The 27157-nt window shown below is 35.3% G+C and overlaps 1 protein-coding gene across 6 annotated transcripts in view; it reads right to left on the bottom strand.

Moving 5' to 3' along the window:
• Positions 1-27157, bottom strand: part of SEPTIN10 (septin 10) — a 121419-nt gene that overhangs the window by 66806 nt on the left and 27456 nt on the right. For all 6 annotated transcript variants that reach the window (XM_047852093.1, XM_047852089.1, XM_047852091.1 and 3 more), the window contains exons 3-8: positions 22140-22260; positions 21540-21735; positions 16772-16958; positions 13541-13702; positions 11858-11954; positions 10503-10671 (exon numbers count right to left, since the gene is read on the bottom strand). In XM_047852093.1, coding sequence (XP_047708049.1) covers positions 10503-10671; positions 11858-11954; positions 13541-13702; positions 16772-16958; positions 21540-21735; positions 22140-22260 — 932 coding nt within the window. The remainder of the gene's footprint in view (positions 1-10502; positions 10672-11857; positions 11955-13540; positions 13703-16771; positions 16959-21539; positions 21736-22139; positions 22261-27157) is intronic.

Raw genomic sequence — 27157 nt, 5'->3', positions numbered from 1 at the left:
ATGCTCCTTACCCATTTAGCCCATCCCCTCCTCCCACAACCCCTCCAGCAATGCTCTGTTTGTGCTTCGTTTTTAAGAGCCTCTTATGTTTTTGTCCCCCTCCCTGTTTTTATATTATTTTTGCTTCCCTTCTCTTATGTTCATCTGTTTTGTATCTTAAAGTCCTCATATGAGTGAAGTTGTATATTTGTCTTTCTCTGACTAATTTCGCTTAGCATAATACCCTCTAGTTCTATCCACGTAGTTGCGAATGGCAAGATTTCATTCTTTACTCATTCACTACTCCTCATTACTTGCGGAATAATTAATGAATTATTCTTTATTATTTCATTACTCCGCATTACTTCTGGAGTAATACTCCATTGTACATATATACTCATTGTGGTTTTGATTTGTATTTCCCTGATGATGAGTGATGTTGAGCATTTTTTCATGTGTCGGATGGCCATCTGGATGTCTTCTTTGGAGAAGTGTCTATTCACGTCTTTTGCCCATTTCTTCACGGGATTATTTGTTTTTGGGGTGTTCAGTTTGATAAGCTGTTTATAGATTTTGGATACTAACCCTTTATCTGATATGTCATTTGCAAATATCTTCCCCCCATTCCATCAGTTGCCTTTTAGTTTTGCTGATTGTTTCCTTTGCTGTGCAGAAGCTTTTTATTTTGATGAGGTCCCAATAGTTCTTTTTTGCTTTTGTTTCCCTTGCCTCTGGAGTCATGTTGAGTAAGGAGTTGCTGTGGCCAACGTCAAAGAGGTTTTTGCCTGCTTTCTCCTCGAGGATTTTGATGGCTTCCGGTCTAACATTTAGCTCTTCATTCCATTGAGTTTATTTTTGTGGATGGTGTAAGAAAGTGGTCCAGGTTCATTTTTCTGCATGTTGCTTTCCAGTTTTCCGAGCACCACTTGCTGAAGAGACTATCTTTATTCCATTGGATATTTTCCTGCTTTGTCAAAGACTAGTTGGCCATATGTTTGTGGGTCCATTTCTGGGTTCTCTATTCTGTTTCACTGATCTGAGTGTCTGTTCTTGTGCCAATACCATACTGTCTTGATGAGTACAGCTTTGTAATACAACTTGAAGTCTGCGATTATGATGCCTCCTGCTTTAGTTTTCTTCTTCAAGATTTTTTGGCTATTTGGGGTCTTTTCTGGTTCCATTCAAATTTTTGGATTGTTTGTTCCAGCTCTGTGAAGATTGCTGGTGTTATTTTGATAGGTATTGCATTGAATATGTAGATTGCTTTGGGTAGTATTGACATTTTAACAGTATTTGTTCTTCCTATCCAGGAGCATGGAATATTTTTCCATTTTTTGGTATCTTCTTCAATTCCTTTCATAAGCTTTCCATAGTTTTCAGTGTATAGACTTTTCACCTCTTTGGTTAGATTTCTTCCTGGGTATTTTATGGGTTTTGGTGCAATTGGGACTGATCCCTTGATTTCTCTTTCTGTTGCTTCATTGTTGGTATATAGGAATGCAACTGATTTCTGTGCATTGATTTTATATCCTGCCACTTTGCTGAATTCATGGATCACTTCTAGCAGTTTTTTGGTGGAATCTTTTGGGTTTTCTGTATACAGTATCATGTCATCTGCAAAGAGTGAAAGTTTGACCTCATCCTGGCCAATTTGGATGCTTTTATTTCTTTGTGTTGTCTGATGGCTGAGGCTAAGACTTCCAATTCTATGTTGAGTCACCATGACGAGAGTGGATATCCCTGTTGTGTTCCTGACCTTAGGGGAAAAGCTCTCCGTTTTTCCCCATTGAGGATGATATTAGTGTTGGGTCTTTCACATATGTCTCTTATGATCTCAAGGTATAATCCTTCTATCCCTATTTTCTTCAGAGTTTTTATCAAGAAAAGATGTTGTATTTTGTCAAATGCTGTCTCTGCATCTATTGAGAGGATCATGTGGTTCTTGTTCTTTCTTTTATTGATGTGATAAATCACATTGTTTTGTGGATATTGAACCAGCCCTGCATCCCAGGTATAAATCCCACTTGGTTGTGGTGAATAATTTCTTTAATGTATTGGTGGATCCAGTTGACTAATATCTTGTTGAGGATTTCTGCACCCATGTTCATGAGGGAAATTGGTCTATAGTTCTCCTTTTTAGTGGGGTCTCTGTCTGGTTCTGGAATCAAGGTAATGCTGGCTTCATAGAAAGAGTTTGGAAGTTTTCCTTTCATTTCTATTTTTTGAAACAGCTTCAAGAGAATATAGGTGTTAACTCTTCCTTAAATGTTTGGTAGAATTCCCCTGGAAAGCCATCTGGCCCTAGACTCTTGTTTGGGGGGAATGTTTTTATTACTAATTCAATTTCTTTACTGGTTTGGATCTGTTCAAATTTTTTATTTTTTCTTGTTTCAGTTTTGGTAGTTTATATGTTTCTAGGAATTTGTCCATTTCTTCCAGATTGCCCATTTTGTTGGCATATAATTGCTCATAATATCCTCTTATTGTTTTTATTCCTGCTGTGTTGGTTGTGATCTCTCTTCTTTCATTCTTGATTTTATTTATTTGGGTCCTTTCCTTTTTCTTTTTGATCAAACTGGCTAGGGGCTTATCAATTTTGTTAATTCTTTCAAAGAACCAGCTTCTGGTTTCATCGATCTGTTCTACTGATTTTTTGGCTTCAATAGCATTGACTTCTGCTTTAATCTTTATTATTTCCTGTCTTCTTCTGGTTTGGGGCTTTAGTTGCTGTTCTTTTTCCATCTCTTTAAGGTTTAAGGTTAGGTTGTGTATCTGAGAGCTTTCTTCCTTCTTTAGGAAGGCCTGGATTGCTATATATTTCCCCCTTATGACCACCTTTGCTGCATCCCAGAGGTTTTGGGCTGTGGTGTTATCATTTTTATTGGCTTCCATGTACTTTTTAATTTCCTCTCTAACTTCTTGGTTAGCCCATTCATTCTTTAGTAGGATGTTCTTTAGTCTCCAAGTATTTGCTATCTTTCCAAATTTTTTCTTGTGGTTGATTTTGAGTTTCAGTGTTATGGTCTGAAAATATGCACAGTATGATCTCAATCTTTTTGTACTTGTTGAGGGCTCATTTGTGTCCCAGTATGTGATCTATTCTGGAGAACGTTCCATGTGCACTGAAGAAGAATATACATTCTGCTGATTTAGGATGAAATGTTCTGAATATATCTGTTAGGTCCATCTGGTCTAGTGTGTCATTCAAAGTCATTGCTTCCTTGTTGATTTTATATTTAGATGATCTGTCCATTGCTGTAAGTGAAGTGTTGAAGTCCCCTACTATCATGGTATTATTATCAATGAGTTTCTTTATGTTTGTGATTAATTGATTTTTATATTTGGGTGCTCCCACATTTGCAGCATACATGTTTACAATTGTTAGGTCTTCTTGGTGGATAGACCCCTTAATTATGATATAATTCCCTTCTTCATCTCTTGTTACAGTCTTTATTTTGAAGTCTAGATTGTCTGATATAAGTATGGCTACTCCGGCTTTCTTTTGTTGACCATTAGCTAGATGGTACTCCATCCTTACTTTCAATCTGAAGGTGTCTTTAGGTCTAAAGTGGGTCTCTTGTAAACAGCATACAGATGGATCTTGTTTTCTTATCCAGTCTGTTACCTTATGTCTTTTGATTGGAACATTTAGTCTATTGACATTTAGAGTGAGTACTGAAAGATACGAGTTTATTGCTATTGTGTTTCTTGTACAGTTGGAGTTTCTGGTGGTGTTCTCTGGTCCTTTCTAATCTTTGTTGCTTCTGGTATTTTGTCTTTTCTCCCCTCAGAGAGTCCCCCTTAAAATTTCTTTCAGGGCTGGTTTAGTGATCACAAATTCCTTTAATTGTTGTTTGGGAAACTTTTAATCTTTCCTTCTATTTTGAATGACAGCCTTGATGGATAAAGAATTTTTAGCTGCATATTTTTCCAATTCAGCACATTGAATATATTCTGCCACTCCTTTCTGGCCTGCCAAGTTTCTGTGGATAGGTCTGCTGCAAACCTGATCTGTCTTCCCTTGTAGGTTAAGGATTTTTTTCCCTTGATGCTTTCATGATCCTCTCCTTTCCTGAGTATTTTGTGAATTTGATATGCCTTGTTGATGGTCAGTTTTTGTTGAATCTGATGGGAGTCTTCTGTGCTTCCTGGGTTTTGATTTCTGTGTCTTTCCCCAGGTTAGCAAAGTTTTCCACTATGATTTGCTCACATAACCCTTCTACCCCTTTTTCTCTCTCTTTATCTTCTGGGACCCCTATGATTCTGATCTTTTTCCTTTTTAATGAGTCACTGATTTCTCTAATTCTTAAATCGTGCTCATTGCCTTAGTCTCCCTCTTTTTTTCTGCTTCATCATTCTCCATAAGTTTGTCCTCTACATCATTGATTCGCCGTTCTGCCTCATCCATCCTTGCCACCATGGCATTCGAGATTGTAGCTCAGTTATGACATTTTTTAAATTTCATCCTGACTAGTTTTTACTTCTTTTATCTCTTCAGGGAGGGATTCTAATCTATTTTTGACCCCAGCTAGTATTCTTACTATCGTGATTCTAAATTCTGGTTCAGACATCTTGCTTTTATCTGTGTTGATTAAGTCTCTGGCTGTTGTTTCTTTCTGCTCTTTCTTATGGGGTGAATTCCTGCTGAGTTCTGTGGCTCAGGTTGTGCAGATTGTTGTGTTAATCCTCCAATCAGTTTTCTAGGTGTGCAGGATGGTTTAGTGTTGATCTGGCTGTATTTCATGGATGTGAGATGCAAAAAGACTTCCATGCTGTTCTGTAATCTTGGCTCCTCCCTGTTTTGGTCTTATTTTAAAGAAGCCTCTAAATCTATCAGGCTACCTTCACTATTGTCAGAAACCTCACTACATTTCACCAGCCCCATATTGGATTTGATAGTCTTTGATGACAAACTTGATTTAAATAATATGTGGAATTTAAATGAATTTTAAACTGTTTTCAAAATTCTCATTATCTGTTCATACATAAGCACTTGAGTTGCTTAGGAGGAAAATAAATCTACCTGGTAAAGAGAAAAGACCTAACATTTGTTGAATAGCTGCTAACAGCAAGGTAATTTTCTGGTAATTCCCATATCTATCTAATTTCCATACCATCTGTGAAGATCAAGCACTAATACTCTGTTTTACAGATAAAACTAAAGCTCAGAAAGGTAAAGTAATCTGCCCAAAGCAACATAGTTGGTAAGTAGAAAGTTGGAAATTGAACCAGGTCAGATTTTTGGGTTTTTTTAAAGATAAAAATGTACTACTCCTGCATATTTTCCACCATGTCATATGGTTTTTCAACTTTGACAACCAAAAGCCAATTGTAAGTAAAGAAACCTGCACTATCTTTCAAAAAGTCATAAAGAAACTCTTAGAAAATCTGTAAGGGAATGATTTATTAGTGTTGTAAAACTAAGACAACCACTGTTTACTATCATGGATTTATTCATTAAATGAAAATGAAAAAATGGTTTTCTTGCTATTTTAATATAAAATTCTTGCTTTTTCTAATATAAAAGTAGCTTGCTGTGAATATTCAACGCAACATATTACTATACTTAAAGTATCACTGTTGAAAACCAAAGAAGAAAAAAAATTCTCAGAAATTCATTTTCATCAAGAAAATCACTGCAGTCCCTTCACTTGGGATTTCTTTGTGTTTCATATACAGTTCTAATAAACCTGCTGAACTTTCTCCATTTCTGCTGTAGACTAAATGCAAAAGTTATTTATTTCTTGAGAATTCCAAAGACACAAATTTTATAACACAAAAAATCATGCCAAACACTTAAGCAACTCTAAAATACTACAAAAATCTTCTTTTCAAAACTATAGGTCCCTCAAATCTATAGGCCCCTTCTATTCTCTAATGTTAAAGATGATTAATTTGGGGAATAAGAGTGGTTATGTTAATCTAAAATAACTTGGGGATTTAAGGAGCTTTATAAGCATGTCTGATCTAGCTTAAATAACTAGATCAGTTATTTAAGATCAGTTAATTAAGACTAGAGGAGAGTATAATGCCATTTACTGGGACCTCATGATAAGCACCTGAACAGTGTTGGGAGATTAGGATGCTAACTATGACTCAGCATAACTGTTCACAATAAAATGTAAGTGGAAAACAAGCTGACGGTATGGCAGTGAAGAATAAAGGTCATCCTAACAGGTTCATAGAACTATTTTTTATTGATAGATATAACAGGGATGGATTTCATATGCCAACCAAATCACAGTGACTATTTTTACATACACCCCAAATTAAATGGAAAACATTGCCCAGAAAATAGAATATAACTTCCTGAAGCTGTAAAACCTTCCTAAGACATCAGGCTATACTGAATTAAAGAAGCTTTATCAGATAATTCATTCACAAATGAGAAAACACCAAGAGAAGAAACATCTGCCATGCCTGACTCAAGAAATCCAGTAAGAAATTTCTTCTCTCTTAAGGATGGCAGAGGACCCATGCAGGCAGAGGTCTTCCTTACACTGAGATCTAGTTCCCCATCTTTTCTTGCTTGTTCCCTATCCAATCTAAAATCTGGCATAAATTGAAGAACCTCCTTTGCCAATTTTCCATTCTTCTTCTGATTTGTGAGCGGATGTTTCCCAGACTGAAGATATGCTCAAAAAAAAAAAAAAAAAAAAAAAAAAGATGTTCTAAGCACTCTTTGATTCCGACTGCCCACCATCTATCTATACCTCCTTTTGGTATTGTTACCTGATTACCTTTTGGAGAGCTACCTCTCCCCACTGGGGATATCGTATGATGGGACAATTAATTAGATTCATGCCCACTCTGGCCAAGACGAGGCAAGACGTCCTAAGGTAGGCCTTTGGACACTCTCTCCTGGGCTATAAATTGTCAAGCAGAGAATTAAAAGTCTGGAAATGGTTTCAATTCATTCACTCCACTTCCAGTATAGAATGAAACTGGTTTCTACCTGTTCTAAACCTTCCCTTTGAATCTGTAAGTCTTGGCCAATGTAGTCTTCCAACTATTGCCCTTTTTTCTTTTAGACGGAGTGGTTTTCATTTTCAAAGAGCTGTAAAGGAAGCAATTGGATTGTATTACACTGCTATACTTCTACAGCAAGAACTTGATCCTCAGCTTCAACACAGCTGACCTCTTCCTTCCTGAAACCCTCTACATTTGGCTGCCAAGACATGACACTGCTGGCTTTCCTGCCCAAGCCTTCTCAATCTCTTCTATCTGCTTCTCTGGCTGAAAAATATTAGAGTGATTCAAGTCTGTTTCCAAGGTACCTTGCTTTCCAGATATACTTCTCTCTCCAGGCAATCTCATCCACACCCATACATTCAATTAAACATCTAAATGCTGATAACTCTTAAGTTTATTCCTTTGGCCCAGCCCTCTCCTCTGAGCTCCAGAGAAGTACCCAAAGTGCCTATCAACATTGTTATTTGGATGTTTGAGGGGAAACTCATGTCAGCAGGTCCCAAACCAAGCTTTTGATCTCCATCATGGCCATCACTGCTGCTCCACAAAAAAAGCCAGTTCTTCCAGAAATAACTATCTCAATGAAAGCAACAACCATCTGCCTAGCCAATGAAACCATAATACTAGGAAACCAGAAGTCTTTTTTTTAGCATCTTCTGACATCTGCTTCTTTACCTCATTACACCCAAACAATCACTAAGTTCTTTCAATTTCATCTTCTAGATATCTTGCAAGCACATCTAGTTCTATTTTCATTGCTTTTACTCTCCCACTGGTCTTTCCAAAGTAGCTTTGCATACCCCTTTAATACCTTCTTTGCATTATAGCTAAAAGTGATATTTCAAATGCAAATATGATATAACTCCTTGAATCGTTTTGCCTTTCCCTTGGGACAAAGCCCAAATCCTTACCAGGTCCTCCCCAGTTTGACTCTTATATACCTCTTCTCTCAATCTTATACCCCCCAACTTGTCTGTTCTCCAGCTACACTGACCTTCCTACAGCCTTCAAAATGTTATTCTCTCTGCTTACACAGTCTTTTCATGTCTTTCTCTTATTTCCCCAAATTATTAGCTCAAAACAGTAACTGCCTCAAGAAAGTCTCTAATTTTCCACATTAAACCAGGATACCCCCCCAATATAACATCTCTCCCTTAGTGTGTATTTCACAACTGTGATTGTGGAATTAGTTATTGATTTTGGCCTCCCCTACAAGAATGTAAACTCCATGACAGCCATGTCTACAGGATCTTATTCAGTATTATATCCCCAGCACTTAGCCCAGAGCCTTGCAAAGAGAAAACACCTTTACAATATTTATGATTTTACATAATGTTAATCACTGTTGATTCCCAAATTATTATCTCAGCATTAACTTCTCTCTAAGCACTAGATTCATTTATGCAAGAACCTACTGAAACTCTTCACTGTAATATTTAATAAGCAATTTAAATTTAACATGTCCCAAACCTCTCAATTATCAACCATAACTCCTAAAATTGACCCTTTCCCCAGCCTTGCTCATATTAGTAAACATTACCACCATTCAGCCATTTCTCAGGTCAACCACAGTGACTAGAGTTATCCTTGATTCCTCTGTCCTCTACATCCCATATCTGAAACATCAATGAGTCCTATTAACTTTACCTTCAAATTAGATGTCGTAATGTGTTTCTGGCCACCTCTACATTACCACCCTAATCCAAGCCTCTCTGGTCTCACCAGGACTACTACAGCAGTCATCCTGACTCTATTTTCCACACAGGGCCAGAGTACCCTCCTCCCACCTCTACCCCAGAAACTCTGTAAGGCAGGGTTTCTGTTTAATCCCACAGTGCATACATATCCATTGACTAGCACTGTGTGGGGCAGATGGGAGACAAAGAGTAAATATCTACTAAATGACTGAATGATAATTTTAACTTAAACGTAGATCCTTTGGCCCATCCCTGGAAATTCTGAACCTGTCTTTCTTAATCTTTCACAGATGCCTGATGACTGACCCACCAGACAACCTGAATCCCTCTTTTCAGAGTATTTCAATGCTGTCCCACTTGCTCTCACTCAGGATCCATGTCTTAGTAATGTACATTGAGACCTCTGAATTTTTTTCATATTTATTTATGTACTTTGAGAGAGAGACAGAGAGAGAGAGAGAGAGAGAGAGAGAGAGAGAGAGAGAGAATGTGTATGCAAGTGGGAGAGGGGCAAAGAAAGGGGGAGAGAAAGAATCCTAAGCAGGCTCCATGCTTAGCAAGGAGCCTGATGTGAGGCTTGATCTCACAACACTGAGATCATGATCTGAGCTGAAATCAAGAGTCAAATTTGATTGACTGAACCACCAACTTGGTGACTGAACCACCCAGGCGCCCCAATGAGACCTCTGAATTGACCCTTAGACTTTAAAGAATAAGAAGTAAAGTCTCATCTGGGAAACAGTGGCAAAGCCAGATCTTCAATAGAGAAAATAATTTTATCAGAACTGACCCATAACCAGAAGCACAACATGCCTGAAATTGGTGAGAGGGGTTAAGTACATATAATTCTTAATTTATCATGCTACTAAAGCTAAAACAGTAATTAAATCCATAGATAGAAAAAAAATTGAAAATTTAACCTCATCTATTAAATCTTCCCAAAGGTCATATGCAATAGCAGCATTGATTTAACATTCTCCTCCTCCTTCCTTTTGTGTTTACTCTAGTGCAAATAGGAACAGCCAGGGAAATGACAGAAATGCAAATAATGAAATGGAAAAGGAATCCTTAGTCCCATAACAGAGTTTTAAAGAGTGTTTGTCTTAAAGATCTCATGCTTTCCTCCACGCAAAAACTGTTCTGGAATGCTACATCAAATCAAATTTGATGTAGTAGGTTAAGGATTAGAGTTTCATGTTTACATATCTTAATAAGAAAAAAAAAAAGTGAGGAATGTGGCAGCATATAAAATTACCCAGCAAGTTTACTATGACATTGAATGCTATAATCACTGAGCAAGAAGGTCATCAGGCTCTAAAATTCTTATAACTATACTGAAATATTTTAAGAAACAAGTCTAATCTCTGACTTCCTGCAAACACGTTTATTTTTCCTTTACAAGATAGTTCCCTAAGTTTAAGTCATTCCAAACTTTCATCAGGAGGAAAACCAAGTGTTTTTTTTGTTTGTTTTACTATGATGCACATTCTAACTTTCTTTTAGAAGAAAGGATAAATATACTTTCATCTTTTTCAGAAAAATACAAACATAGAACCAAATAATGAGAGTTCTTTCCTTTAGTTATTCATTTCAGCATGTACTGAGATAGTGGGCTTTTGCCCCATGTTCTTTCTTAAATACTTCAAGTCAGATGAGGTCTTAGAGACCCTTCAAAAGCAAGAAGGCCTCAACTAATCTGAGAAGCACAATAATTAATCATTAGGAAATGATTCTACTTCATGGTTTGCCTGATTTCTGAAAACCACATTCTCCAACATCCTGGATATATAACATAGTATAGTTCTAACTTCCTCTTTGGTTGGCTTCTCAGAGAAATCCCCCCCCCGCCCTTACCTGAGCGGCTTATTCTCTGGACCCACATCTGTAAAGCCCATTTCCTCCAGTTTGCAACGCCTGTAAAGTTCATAATGCCTAGTATGGGTCTGTTCTCGCAGATCCTCCATGTTTGTACAAATAAGCATTTCTCGGAGCTTTACAAAGTCACAGTGGTTTTCATTTTCCACTAGTCCGAAAAACAAGAAAACAGCAACACCAATTTTTAATTCCTGGCACACAGTTAGCATTTGTTGAATGAATGAATGTATAAAAACACATTTGAAATAACAGTAAAATGATCAGTTACCTACAACTATTTTATATAAATAACCAAGGAAGAAACTCTTGAATTATATACACTGAATTACAGGCATGTAAATTAACAGACTGGGAGATTGCTTTAAATTTAGTACGCAATAGATAAACAGGAAAGAAATACATTACGTTATGTTACCATATGCTCCAGTTATTTCACTAATATTTCGTTAGCAATTTACAAAACCATCCTCAGGACATTTCACAAAGTGCTTAAAAAGAGTCTGTAACATTATCTTACTAAAACTTCAAAGTACTCAAGATACCACCTATACATGCTATAATTATCAAATTCTTTTTATACAATGTCACATTTATGATGCTATGTTTGACATGATACAGAATTAATGAATAAATACAGAGTTCTCCTTACATGGTCCTTCATCTGTTTACAGTGGCTCAAAGACTACAAATAAATGTGTTACTGAAACGAATAGTTTTAAGTACAATTACTATTTGTATATTTTTTACACATTAAAAATGTTAGGTTTTGTCAACATTTTTATTAATTACAAATTTGTCAATTTAAAAAAGAAGCAGCACTGGGAAATCAGTACTAGTAGAGGTAATCCATTCCCCATTAATTAGCACCACAAGTAAATGAACCAGATAGTACTAATTACTTATTCATTATAATGCTAGATAAATCCTAAAGTTTCTTAATTGCCTGACTAGTTTGTTTTAGAAATAGTAATACTTTGATGAGTGAAAATATATAAATGTACAAGATGGTTTACTGTGCCTAGAATTACCTAGTAATTAGTTTATGTATCATGTTCAAACACTAGTGTTTACCCTCAAATTCTGTTCAAAGGACCTGACCAGTGCTTTCTACCATCTGAATGTCTTGGCACACCAGACACGAAATGTGTGTGGGATCATGCAGAAAATAGAGAAGCTCTGCCAGCCTCTACAGAGTGATGCTAAAATAAAACACATTCCACACTCCTGATAAACAAATCATAACCCAAAATAAATAATACCTCAGAATATACTGAATGCTACTTTCAGACTGTTAGGTGACATACATATTCCTAGTCATCATTCATCTCATTTACCTTGTACAACACCCCAAGGGTATTGGCGAGCTTTGACCACCTTATTTCCAACTTTTACCTCATCCATACTTCCTACAACAGCAAATGGCAAATGTCCCTGGAAAGGAACCATGATATCAATCATATCTCACATTACTGTGATAAATGCCTAACTAAAACAAGTTTTATAAAAATAACAGATTAGAGAAAATTTACTAAATAATGAAGTTATTAAAATCAAATGACCTGCTATGCCTCCAATTTTAAAACTTGGCAGTGAATATGTGCCAATTGTTCTCTAAGAGTAAATTTTAGGCCCTATAAAGAAAATTATTTATTGAGCATCCCCCACACGCAAGGTATTATGTAATAGGAATACAAAAAAAATTCTAGTATTAGTATAATTTCCCTCAACATTATCTTGGTTCTAAAAAACAATGTTTAGGAAATTGCACAAGTACATATACTCACACACACACAAAATACATAACTAAAACATATGTCTATATTTAGTGTGTGCACAGATATATGATAATATGAAGCAATATTTAAGTCCAAAACTAATGGTAAATGCAATAAATGCTACATAAACTTAGAAGAGTGAGGGATTATTGTAAGCAAGAAGATACAACCTAAACCAGAGATGGATCAAGGAGAGTAAGAACTAACTTTGGCAAGGGGAACATTTTGAACAAAGACATAAATAGTTAGATTTAGGAAACAGTGAATAGACTGGTCTGTCTGAAACTGAGGAATACTATAGGGGAAAAGTCTAATATAAAATGTATTAAGTGTTTTGTTTAATATTTAATAACTGACAGTGTCTTAATTGGGCCTTTCTGGAAAATTATTCCAAGTGGGCACAAAAAATAAAATTGGATCGGAAGACAATATAACACATAGGTATTGAGATCACTTCATTTACATAGTCAGCTTTTTATATATTTAAAGTATCTAAATGAAAAAATCAGAAAAGGAAAAGGAGAAATAGCCTGCAGGGTTACTGAATATCAATGTGTTAGGCAGTGAACAAGGACTGTCTCCTCACAACAACGCATACAATAGGTATTAACCCAATTATGTAGGTAAGTTAATAGTCTCAGGGAGGTTAATAACTCCCAGAAGAACATATGGTTAAGTCTATATAACTCCAAAACCCATGACCCTTCAAAATATAACCAGATATTTAAGAAATTTAGTAGCTTGGAGAAAGTAACACAAAGAAATTAGCCATATTTGGTTATATTAAATTAAAAGTTATATGAATGTTTAATATGTACATGTAACACCATAAGGGAGAATGAGCTTAAATACCAGATTAGAAACATATCGTTAAAGGTTTTAAGATTCTAAAGCATTCCAAGGGAGAGTATAAAGACTTCACATGTTTTTAAAGACAGGATAGAAAGGCATCTTCCTAAGGCAATTAGGAAGTATAGTGCCACAAAAGGAGAACCCCAGCCTCACCAATGTATCATTCTATTTAGGTAAAAGTAGAGGAAAGAAAATATGCTCAAAAATATATTCTCTTTATATTTTTCCCAACTCTAGAAAATAAAACATTTTTCTATACTGAACATTTGAAAATTCACCTTGTGTGAAGTCTTTTGAGAAGACGCAAGTGAAAGTGTGTTAGTAGGAATGTCATTTATACATTACTCTTTTCACATGTAAAACAGAATTAACATTCAACTAGGAGCTTACATTCATTGAAGCATTGATTTTAGCAATAGTTTCATCATCTGTTGGGAATTGGTATATCTGGACACCATTGCTAACCAATTCACTCATGAGCTTGATCTTAAACTTCTGTAATTCAGCTTTAGAAATTGTATCTGCTTTGGCAATCACTGGTATAATGTTCACCTACCAACAATAAAGAAAAAACAAAATCTCACAATTGAGGATTTATTTTTTTAATTCTATGTTTTTTGCATTCAAAACCACTCAGTCTCGACAAACTTTTAACCTCAATCGGATGAACAAACTATAGTCCAGCTCATTGCCTGTTGATATAAATAAAGATTTACTGGAACACAGCCAGGCTCACTCATTTACATATTATCCATGACCACTTTCATGCTACAATAGCAGAAATGAGCAATTAACTCAGAGACCATATGGCCTGTAAAGCCTAAAATATTAATTACTACTTGGCCCTTCACAGAAAAAGCTTGCCAACTCCTAACCTAGAAAATCTCTGGCTGTCATTGTCACCATATTCCCCTATACAATCATTCCTACAGATGCTGGCCTTAATAGTAACTCCTTTTAAAATGCAGAGTTCTTATAAGATTAATCTTACACCTGAATTTATGGTTATAAATTTTACGTTTTCTTTTCTTTTTCAACGTCTCTTATAATTCTATCACATACAAAATGTAAGCAGGAAGCTGAGATCATCTGCTTAATTCACTAAGAATTTTTTATTTCTTAATAATCTAAGCACTAAATAATAAGAGTAATTGATCCCTTGGCAAAACTATGAAGCAGGTGAGTTTCTCCTTCTGCCCCTCATTTCAGCAGGTCCTCTCCCCAATCAATACATCCTATCTGAACCCTGTTGTTAGAGACTCCTACCTAGATGTTGAAGGAAGGAAATTTATGAATATTAACTGAAAGTGTTCATGACTCAAAGGAATAACACTCTTAGCATTAAAGCCCTATCACTGGCCAAAGAGGAAGAAATCTGGGGTTGTGAAGACTGACTAACTTTACAACATTAGTCCCACAAAAGACTAATGTCTCCACAAATCTAAGGGTTTGTAGGGTTTTTTTGGTTATTTAGTTGGTTTTAGAGAAAAACTTCAGGCTAACTAATCATATGTATCAAGAGAGTGAGATATCAATGTAATTTTCAGAATGAAAAGTAAAAATCATAATTCGTACTCTATTCGTAAATTTCTTGCTCTTCTCCAATTTCACAGTGACTTACTATGTATATTCAGATTTATTAGTCTTAATATGCTCCACAGAAGATAAAGATTTTTTCATCTACCCATGAAAACTTTCCAGCAATTATGGGCAAACAGCTTTCATGCTAAATTAATCAAAGTATATAAAAATTTGATCCAAGTTTTTGGTTTCAATATTGTATACTTAGATTGTCAATAAATTATGCCAAGTTAATAACTTATAATTGCTTCCACAGTAAATAGCAGAAGCATGCTCTAATGTAAGTGCCTAACGTTTAGCTTTTGATTGCCAAGATACTCATTTCAAAGACATCCATGTTGAATAAACATATTGCCAGGTGTATGACACAGCTACTAGCAAAACTGAATAAAGCACAAAGCCACCCCCACCCATGAAGCTCCCCTTTTAGAAAACCTGGGTGACTTACCCAGGTAACTGACCACTTGAGTGAGCCCACTTCTCCCTCCCCGTGCCCTAATTCCACTCTTATCCTTTAAATTTGCCAGGAGTGAACCCGCAAAACCCTAGACACCCGACCCTAAACCCTAATAAAAGCAGAGCCCAGGTTCACTGTCAACTTTATTGTGTGGCCCTCCTACATGTTGTGTACCCTCCAGGACCTGTGAGTAATAGATCTTGTTCTTCAAAGTTCCCTGATGGTATCTGGCTGAAGTGCATCCTGAAATCATAGTAAAAGAGCTATAAGGGCCGGCTCAGCCATGACACTGGTCCTGGGAAGGATATCTGTGGGGCATGCTATGAGTAATATAGTTGGGGGAGTACCTCAGACATTCCTAGCCAAGAATATCACTCTAATTAGACTGGGAGGGTATATCACAGACTGAATGCTACACGTCCATTTATTTGTATGTCGCTGGGAGGGAAAGAGATTTTACACTGTTTGCATAAGATAACTTTCCATGTCAAGCTTAGGAATAAAAGACAAGATATCAGTTTAATTAACCCTCACATCTGTCCCTTGAGGTAGGTATTTTTCTCCTTAAATTTTTATTTTAGAGGTGAGTAAACTGAGACTCAGGGGGCTAAAGAAACTTGCCAAAAACCACAAAGCTATTAAGGGACAGACCCAGTATTTAAAACCGGTCTCTACTGACACCAAATTCTATAATGTTTATACAGATTACATCATGTTGCTTCTGTCTAGCTAAGACAAACTGGCACATGCTTGATTTTATGAGTTTCCATATAATCAGACTCAACTATTAAAATACTGGGTAAATAGTTACAACATCTAATCAGATGAATAGACTATCATGTAAGCTTCATCAAATTTTTGCTAAATCCAGGGGACTGTGCAACTAGTCAAAAATCAATCAATCTATGTACCATGACCTCACTGGCAGCTTTATGCTTTCCACACGGATTTCTACATAGAGAGTAGTACTGGACAGAATGCCCTTTTCCCTGAACCTTATTTCATAAAATCATTAGGCAGGATAATGAAAACTGCATTTCTCACACCATCAAAGGTTATGGGAAAACTCTGGAGTTTTTTTAGAATAAGATAGTAGTCTTCAACCATCTTCTACGCAGATTAAAAAAAAATGAATAAAAAAAAACCCCAAAGTGAGTTAATTTGTGGATATTATTTTTATAGCTCCCTGAATTTATATACCACTTCTTTGCTCAGATGTTCAAAACTAGCTTTTCTTGGTATGGTTCAAATTAAAACATATTTACTATAACACATGATGAAACATTAGATCTCAACCTTTGTCAATGAACTTCTTCTCAATAGCATCATTAAGTAAAATCAGTGTCAAATTCTGGCATGCAATTTAATCACTAAAAAAAGGACTAAAGTTTTATGTTAACATATTTTTCTTTGCAGTTCATCTTCCAAATTGAATTTCCCTGGAAAATAACCTAAGATTGAAATTTATCAAATGTTTTTAAAATGCACAGAATAAAAGTTAAGATATATATACATATCATAAAGATATTTTAATAGTTCAAAATAAATATTAAAGCATAAGCTGATTCCTTTTCTAAGCCCACCTTGCTGTCAAGGGTCTTCATTGTTAAGAGATCCAGTGTCTTCAGAGAGTGACCTGTAGGTGAGATGAAGTAGAGGCACACATGGATGCGAGAATCGTGGTAATTAAAGAGAGAACGCTTGATCTTTAGCTCTTCTTGGAGATAGGCCTCAAACTGAGCATCTATGTAGTCAACTACTGGTTGGTAGCTGAAAAAATTAACATTTAAATATTTAATACAGCATATTCATGCTACCATAATAAGATATTTATGTAATTCTCAAGTGTAAGATGTGCATTTTCACCAATTAATAAACAGCTACTATCTATGCTAAACAGAGAACTTTAGTAATAAAACAAATTGTGCAGAACACGCATATACAAAGGTAGTACTTGAAAACCATCAGTATACCCTGTGCTTTACAGAAATAGAATGAATATACAGACTCACTCTCACCTTCATTTGCACACTGCACATCTGACAAGGATTCCCACACTTGCCAGACTGCTGAATGAGGACAGGCATCTAACTATAACCAAACTGGACATGACACATTATTTGACTGATAAAAGGTATGAGTACTAATACCTTAAAAGATATTTAAGTCAAATTCTATGCTTTCTTCCTTCTTAAATAAGACCCATAAGGCATGAAGAATAGCAACATAATAAGGAGGAAATGCATATGTAAAATGAACGTAACCAGTAATGCAGGCATAATTTTATTTTTAATTCTAAAAGCGCATCATACTCTATGCTGAGTCCTTGCCCAAATAAATTCTCCTCTAGCTATTTCATTCTATGCATCCTTCAAGATGCAAATCATATTACGTTGCATGTGCACCAGCATTCACATTAGTTTGTGACTGTTCCACTTCATTCTGATATGCTAAATCACTGTCTATTCAACTCAACTTTCTACTCTTAACCATTCTAGTTAAGTAAATCTGGGTTTCCAAGTGAAAATAACAGCAAATAGTTCCTCTGTCAAATTCCCTGGACACCTTATTAATTATCTTTGTAGTGCAAATGGAGTGGTACTTCATGCAGCTGAGATACTCAATACATGTGCACAGAACTGAATTCTTCCATGAAGTTGCCTGACGTTTTTAGTCCTTTAGGATCATCACCTCTTTTAATCTCATAGAATACCTTGTTCTTCCCACACAGATGGTAAACAATGTGAGGACAGAGACAGTATCTTCTATGTTCTCCACAACACTTAGTACAATACTTTGAACATTATCAGAGAGACTATTAGAAACGCCAGTATTAACTATCAGGAACACTACACTTGGAAAACTTGTCTAAATGTGACTCAACATGATTTCCTCCCCCAAATAATAAAATACTAAAAATTAATTTGTTAAATACATATTTAACATAAAAAAATCCAAAGCTTTTATTAATGACTTGAAGGAGATGAGTAATATGACCTATTTTATGCCCTAATAGCCATAAATGGTCCTCTACCTGACTGTGTTGCATTATGCTTGTCAAAATGTAAACCAAAACATTTTCTGCTAAATAGTCTACCATTAGGTGTTCTTCCATAGTAATTTGCTTTAGGTTTCCATTTCCAATACACTGCATACTCATTCTTCCAGTGAAACAAAAGACAATGGCTTAAAATACAAAAATAACCTCCTTAAAAACTTCCAAGTACTCATAAAATGGTAAGGAATTAACCAGGTCAAAATTGAAGAGAGTGGAACCTGAGAGAGGTGAGCAGAGGACTTAGAGGAGAGGTAGTAAATGGGCCAAGTCCAGACGATGCTTGTATATTATAAGTTTCACTGAAACACAGCCCTGTTCACTGGTATATGTAATGCCTATAGCTGCTTTTGTGTTACAGTGGCTGAGTTGAGTAGTTTGGACAGAGACCATATGTCCCGCAAAGTCTGGAATATTGACTATCTGGCACTTTGCAGAAAAATTTTACTAACCCCTGCACTAAAAGCATCAGTGCTAGTTTTGTCCTGAGGTCACTTGTCAATCTAGTTCTTGAGCTTTAGTTCTGAAGGACTCACAGGACAAGAAAGAAGAAATCAAAGCCCAGGACCCACACAAAGTGGCAATCTATTAAGAGACAGCCTCCCCACATTGAGCTGAGATCCTGAGAGCCTACACCCTCAGGGTGTAGAATGAACTAGAATAAGAGTAAGAATGAACTAGAAGTTAACCTACAATTCCTCCCCTCCCCCCAAGTTGTTGCAGGGAAGGTTGCCCTGGCAGTAAATGAAGTAGGGAAAATAAAAGGAAAGAAGAAAAAAAGTCTTTGAGAACTTGAGGTCACAGGGTCTGCCCTCACATATATCCACAGCCCAGGTTCACAGCCTCTTTGATGCTGAAAACCTCTAGCCATGAAACGGATTTAAGGATCCTCAGAGTATTAATGCCACAGGGGCATAACATAAGCAAATCTAAATCTGTTCAAAGGAAGGCATCTTCATCTTAGACCTCAAAGTATCTCTGCAAATAATTTTTCAAAGACCATGATACCTACAATAAAAAATAACCAAGCATATGAGAAAAAAAACACATTGAATAAGACCCAAAGTAAAAAAACAAACATCGGTAAAATAATTTATAATATTAAGTATGCAAAATGGTATTTAAGATTTCAAGGCTAATTTACCAATGAAAACTCAGTTACTAAAATTCACCTTGCTACAGATTAAACAAGAGAAAGTAAATTCTTTTCTACAGAATGAATAAACAAAATATCTGATAATATTTATTCATGAGGAAAAAAAGCCCTTACCAGTAATACAATGGAACTTCCTTACTACAACTAAAATGTTTTAAAAAGCAGGCAAGCATAATACGTGGTAAAAATCAAGCTTTCTCTTTGCATCAGGACAAGGCAAAGATACCCACTAATACTACTGGCTATCCAATATAATACTGTACACCCTACCCAGTGCAGTCAGGTTTTAAAAATGGAAGAAAGAAAAATAAAAACTCTCTGCAGCCATGATGAAGTAACTGGGACTGGATTTGCTCTCCCACCCTAAACAATTAGAAACTTGGATAAAATACACGAAAAAGGCTCTCAAGACATGGGACAACACACCGTATAAAACTGTGTTCATTGAGAAGGGAAATAAATGAGAAAAACTTTACAATTCCCTCAGCTTACTCCCTGGATATAAGTTTCCAGGGCACAGCACAAGACAGCCAGAGCCTGGTGGACTCACCAAGTTGAGGAGACAGAAACAGGAGTTCAGGTAGGCCAAGGCAAATAAAATTTGTAGGCAAGAACACTAAATAGAAGACAGCTGCACCAACAAAAGTGCTAATGATCTGGACAGCAGTTCCCTCCAGTCTTTGGTGAAGCACTAATCTGCATATATGTCTGAGGAAACAACCCAAGACTATAGATATATCCTATATTATAGTCCTGGTGGTGGTTATGAAACCATGTATGTGTAAAAATTAACTGAACTGTACACTTAAAAAAATCAGTGCATTTTATTTATGCTATATAAATTATACATCAATAAAATTTATTTTAAAAGGAACAAAAAAAACTGAAAAAAAGATATATAAATGTCATTTGGAGATTACACATTACATACATAGAAAATCTACACAAATTTAGAGATGAATTGTTGGAATTAATCAGAGAATTTACAAATGTCCCTATATGCAAAATCAATTATATTTCTATACACCAAATAGAAAGTGAAGTATTTCTAAAAGATATCATCTATGAAAGCATCAAAATGCCAAATATCTAAGAATAAATTTGAATAAAGCTGTATAAGATGTCTACATAGAAAATTATTAAAAAAATTATGAAGATTTAAAGCAACATGTCACAGGCCTTTGACTCTACCACTAATCTTCTTCCTCTAGAAAACCCACATAAATGTGCTGATAGGCTAACATAAGTCACATAAAGGGAGACAATTATGCAAAATATTTCTCCTCTCAAGCAAACTTTAGGAAACTAAAAAATTACCTCTAATAATGAAAATATATGCATTTCAAAAAGGAAAGAGAACAAAAAGTTATTGCTTTACTCCAATCTATTTCCCTATTTCATACTTTAAATTTCATATAGATTCTATAATCATTCTTTATAGTATCATAGGAGAAATAATGATATCCTATAAAATATAAGTAATAATTTATTTATATCAGACCTTTCCTGCAATGCTTAATAATGTACCTGGCTGATTTGGTTAGAATTTCACACACAAAAAATTCAAGCACCATGGATTGGGCCATTATATATCTGCCACTGTATGTCTTGTTATTTTACCCTGAACAAAATAACTTCCTGCCTGAAAATTAGTACAAATCACTTATTATATACCAAATTGGCATATGAATAATTAAAATAATTTTGCTGAAATACACATTGCAATAATGTGATTCAAATTATTCTAAAAAAATTAAACTGGATAGAAAATGTCAATTTGTTAAGAACAAAATATAGCTGAATTATTAAAAAAATTAAAGTCTGGGAGGAAGTGTTTGAATTTCCATAGTAGAAAACCAAATCATGGCACAAGACAAATGTCTTTTTTTTTTAATGTTTTTACTAATTTTTAAGAGAGAAAGATAGAGCATGAGTGGGGGAATGGCACAGAGAGAGGGAGACACAGAATCTGAAGCAAGCTCCAGGCACTCAGCTGTCAGCACAGAGCCTGACACAGGGCTTTAACTTGCAAACTGTGAGATTATGACCTGAGCCGAAGTCAGATGCTTAATGCACGCACCTCAGACAATTGTCTTAAGATAAGAAAAAACTTATTTCATTACAATAAGAAAACACATACCTTTCTTCTTTGTTTATTTGGTCACCAAATCCTACTGTATTCACAATGGTCAATTTCAATCGAACATTACTTTCATGGAGTTCATATGTCTGAGCTTTAAGTCTAACATGTGGGTAAAAATGTGAGGATTCATGGTCTTCAAAATTAGTATTAAACAGTGTGTCAATCAATGTTGATTTTCCAATTCCAGTTTCCCCTGAAAGAAACAAAGGTATATCTTCACAGGTGCATTAAGACAAATGAGAAAAAAATAGAACTCTCAGAGTGGTTTCAAGGGATCCCAAATATTTCAAACATTTCAAAGGCTGAGTTGTCTGTGAAAGACATACATGTAAAGGCTGGTCCACTGAGTCATTAGCAGAACATAAAAGTAAGTATGTATGCTAAGTTACTCAGAACTCTGAAGAAAGCACTGAAATATTTAAAGAACAAAAAAAATTTAAAGCAGAAAAGCTAAGAAAAAACTAATAGAATTTAAATAACTGAAAAAATCTGCGATCATGATATCAAATTAATGACATGAGCATCATACTCTTTGCAAGAATGAAGAGAACACAAGGAATATAAAGGAATAATATAGAAGAAGAGTTTGGCCCTTACCCACACAGAGAATATTAAAACAGAAGCCTTGCTGAATGGATCTATTGACCAGCTGATCAGGCAAACTCTCAAAACCAACATGGCCAGACATAGTTAAAGAACGAATATTTTCTCTTTTTTGCTGAAAGAAAACAAAGACAATGGCAATAATTTAAAAAAAAAAAACTTTTACTAAAATAGGATATAAACACATTTCAAATGATAAATATAATTTATCAAAGAAACTAAAGATTTTATGATCATTATACCTTCACCAAGATATAAATGTGTTAAGCAAATTTGTGAGAAATCTGTGTCCAGACCCTCAAAACACATCTGCATTTCTTATTTTCTTCATACAATGAGAGTCCAGCATTGTTTATCACAAATATTTGATTTCCAAAAAATGGGAAAATAATCATGTAAACTATGGCATATTCATTCATAAAATGGAATGTTTAAAGTGATTAAATACGTTTATGATAAATATTTAGTAACTTAAATTTTAATTTAAATGTCACGTGAAAAAAGTACAATACAAAATTATACAGTTTTAGCTCCCAGCAATGGGACAGCAAACTTATGTCACACTAATGTTCCTACTAATTAACAATTATAATCAATTCTTCCAAGTTGCTGAAGTGCAACCAAAGGCCAATAGACACTAGAGGGAATGAGACTCTTGGGAACAGGAGACCATGTAGGGTGAGATGTACATTTTCTAGGTCTTTCCGAGGGCACAACCTAGTCACTGCTACACAAAGAAGATAGACCTCAAGATGGAAGTAGTAGTCTTACTGGGTTGAGTAGTCAGTTGGAAACAAGAGCAGGTAGATCAGCTGAAAATTGAAGAAGAAAATTCCAGAAAGGAAGAAGATTTTGGACTAAAATCCAGAAATACACTCCTTTTAAAACTCTGGCTGACTGCTGAACTTGAGTATAAGAGGAGCACAAAGAGCCTAAAGGGGGGAGGGGGATGGAAATTGGAAGGAGCTATATAGAAATGCCATCCTGGGGAGCATAAATTTTAAGTCTATAAGTTAAAGGGGCTCAGTAAACACTTCAGGCTTTCTATTGAAAAACTATATGGACTACATTTTAGGAGTAAGGATCACATCCCAGAAATCAGAAATGTTCCCTAATACACAGGTGAAATAGACCTGCCCTAAAAAAGCCTATAACCAAGGTTCAACATGAAGAATGCAACAACCTAGCAATTTACTGCTTGCTAGAACAAAGGTCAACACTGTTCAGAAGAAGAAAACAAAATCCAACACCTCCACAATGTACTAACCACAGTATCTACCATATAATAAAAAATTACTAGAGGAAGAAGTAGAAAAATGTGATTCACAGTCAAGGGGGAAAAAGGCACAGAAAGAGATCCACAAATGAACCAGATGTTGAATCAGCTGATAAGAACTTTAAAATAACTATGATAAATATGCTGAAGAAGAAAACTATACTCTTTTTCTACAGGAAAAAGAGATGGATATAATGGCTGACATGACAGAATTACAAGAGAGATATAGAAGCTCTCAACAACAAAAGTCAGCAAATGGAATTCCTGGAAGGAAAAATACAACGTCTGAATAAAAAACTTATTGAACCATATTAACAGCGGATCAAACAATGGAAGGAAAGATTTCTTCAATAGTTATCATCCAAGCTAAAAATACCTTTATTTCTCCAAGCTAAAAGTCTCTCATAGAAAAGATAAAACTGCAATAGAGCTCCAAAAACTGTAGAATGATATCAAATGGTCTAACATACCTGTAACTGGAGTATCATATAGAAAAGATGGGGAGAGACTGGAGGAGGATGGAAAGAAATATATATAAGTAACAGTGACTGAAATTTTTCCAATATTCTAAACATGAACTCAGAGATCCAAGAATTTCAGCAAACTACAAACAGGAAAAATCCAGAGGAACCCACAACTAGCCATATCAGAACAAAATGTTTCAACAAGAGGATAAAGAAAAATTTTATGAACAACCAGATGTGGGGAGACATATTACACACAAATAATACATAAAATGACTACAGTTTTCTCACAAAAAAAAACAATGCAAAGCATAAGACCACAGAAAATAATCAATAAAATGACAAAAGAAAAAAATGACATGTAAATGTGTGTAAAATAACTTTTTGTTTTAATTTCTTGAAAATATCATTTAAAGCAACAACAATATATTGCAGAATTTGGAATCATGGGAGAAATAGAATGTATCATAATGACAACACAACAGAGGGAATGGACAGTTATGGTTGTAAGGTTTCTGTATTATACATGAAGTATTATAACACTGTTGGAAGATATGTGTAATAAATTAAAGCGTATATCAACTACTATTTAAAAAAAAAGACATAAGAGGTATAGGTAAGAAGTCAATAGTAAAGATGAAAAGCAATAAAAAAAACTAATCCAAAAAAAAGGCAGAAAAAGAAGAAAAATGAAAGAACAAATGGGACAAAGAGAAAACAAATAGCAGCAAATTGGCAGACTTAAACCTAGCTATATCTATAGTTAAATTAAATGTAAATGATCTAAACCAGCGGTATCTGATAGAATGAACTTCCTGTGATGGTGGAAGTGTTCTGTATCTGATCTATGCAACAGGTAGCCACCAGCCACATGCAGATATTGAACACTTCAAATGGGACTAGTGCAACTGAGGAACTGGTTTTTAAATTTTATTTAACTAATTTAAATTTTAATAGCCACATGTGGCTAGTGGCTACCATAATGGACAGTGAATATATAAACATTTCAGTTAAAAGAAGGAAATTGTCAGATTGGATAAAAGAATGACTCAACTCCATGCTGTCAATATAGTAACTGACAAGATCATTCTAAAATTTATATGGAAATGCAGATGATTTAGAATAGCTAAAACAATTATGGAAAAGAACAAAGCTAAAGGATTTATACTATCTAATCAAAAAGTTACAATCACCAGGAAGTGTGGTATTGGGATAATCTTATTATTTATATTTTTCTACCTTATCAATATTAAAAACTTGTGATCATCAAGGAATATGTAAGTCACAGACTGGAAGAAAATATTATATATATGACATATACATATGACAAAGCACATACACTCAGAATACATATGATTCAATAACAATCTATTTTTTTAATGGGTAAAAGACATGAACAGAGATAACAAAATAGCCAATCAGTGAATGAAAGAGTGTGCAACATTATCAGGCAAATGTGAATTAAAACTACAGTAAGATACCACTGAATAACCACTAAAATGTCTAAAATTTAGCAGGCATATAATGTCATGTATTAGAGATTCTGAAGAACAAATGGAACTCTGATAAATTTGCTGGTACAAAAGCAAAACAGTACAGCCACTTTGGATAACAATTGAGTACTTTCTTATAAAGTTAAATACACATTACTATATATAACCAAAAATCCCTAACTGAAGGTATCCAAGATAAATAAAAACATGCATCCACACACATGAATGTTCATGGAAGCTTTGGTCCAAATAGTCAAAAACTAGAAACAACCCAAATATCCAACAATTGTTGAATGGGTAAATAAAACGTAGTATATCCATACAACGGAATACTAAACTACTGATGCGTGCCACAACATAGTTAAGTCTCAAAAACTAAGTGACTTTTTTTTACTGTGATTTGACTAAGAAAAAAAAGTATTATTTTTTCATATTTTCTCATATATATGAATATGGATGAAAATGTCCATGAGAGTGGTTATTACTGGGGAATGGATTTGCAGGTTGAGGGAGTGGTCTTGGAGGTGGAGGTGAGAAAGATTCACTTGTTACTGTATATGGTAGGTAGAATTCCAAGATGGACCCCAGGATTCATGGCCTCTGGTGTACTCACAACCTTCTATTTTTTCAACCCAACAGCAAACTATGTGCTGCCATGAAGGGATTTTGCAGATGTAATTAAGGTCCCAAATCAGTTAATCTAAGAAAGGGAGATTATCCTTGGTGGGTCTGAACTAATCAGGTGAGCCCTTAAAATGCACTGGGATCTTTCAGGTGAAAGGGATTTGAAACCTGATTTGACATTAGTTCTCCCCTGTTGTATGAATGACAGAGAAGCATATGGCAAGGACATAAGAATGTTCTCTAGGAGCTGACAGCAACCAGCCAGCAAGAAACTAAATTCTGCCAACAACCTGAAAGAGTCTGAAGGGGAGCTTCAAATAAGAACCCAGCCAGCCAACATCTTAAGTGAGACCCTGAGCAGAAAAGCAAGCTATGCCAACCTAGTTTTATAACCTACAGAACTATGAGCTAATAAATAGGTACTGTTTTAAGAAGCTGAATTCACGGCAATTTGTTATGGGGCAATAGAAAACTAGTATACTATATTCTCATTTCTGCCCTTTAGATCCCTTTTAGTCACATAAGTATGTTATCTTTATCATTAAGAAAAAGAAAGTAAAGTGGCACCTGGGTGCCTCAGTCAGGTTAAGCGTCCGACTTCGGCTTAGGTCATGATCTTGCCATTCTTGAGTTCCAGCCCTGCATTGGGCTCTGTGCTAACAGCTCAGAGCTGGGAGCCTGCTTCGGATTCTGTGTCTCCCTCTCTCTGTGCCCCTCCCCTGTTCACACTCTGTCTCTCTCTCTCTTCCTCAAAAATAAATTTCACATTAAGAGAAATAATAAAATAAAAAAATAAAAACAAAAAGCTTTAAACTTTAAAATATATATATAATTTTGATATGTCAATCATACTTCCTTAAAAAATATTTAAAATAAAGGGGCGCCTGGGTGGCGCAGTCGGTTAAGCGTCCGACTTCAGCCAGGTCACGATCTCGTGGTCCGTGAGTTCGAGCCCCGCGTCGGGCTCTGGGCTGACGGCTCAGAGCCTGGAGCCTGTTTCCGATTCTGTGTCTCCCTCTCTCTCTGCCCCTCCCCCGTTCATGCTCTGTCTCTCTGTCCCAAAAATAAAATAAACGTTGAAAAAAAAAATTTTTTTTTAAATTTTTAAATAAATAAATAAACATTAAAAATTAAAAAAAAAAGAGAAAGTGAAGA

Source organism: Prionailurus viverrinus, chromosome A3 (assembly GCF_022837055.1).
Source record: "Prionailurus viverrinus isolate Anna chromosome A3, UM_Priviv_1.0, whole genome shotgun sequence".
Classification (NCBI taxonomy): domain Eukaryota; kingdom Metazoa; phylum Chordata; class Mammalia; order Carnivora; family Felidae; genus Prionailurus; species Prionailurus viverrinus.
This window is presented reverse-complemented; position numbering and strand designations above follow the sequence as displayed.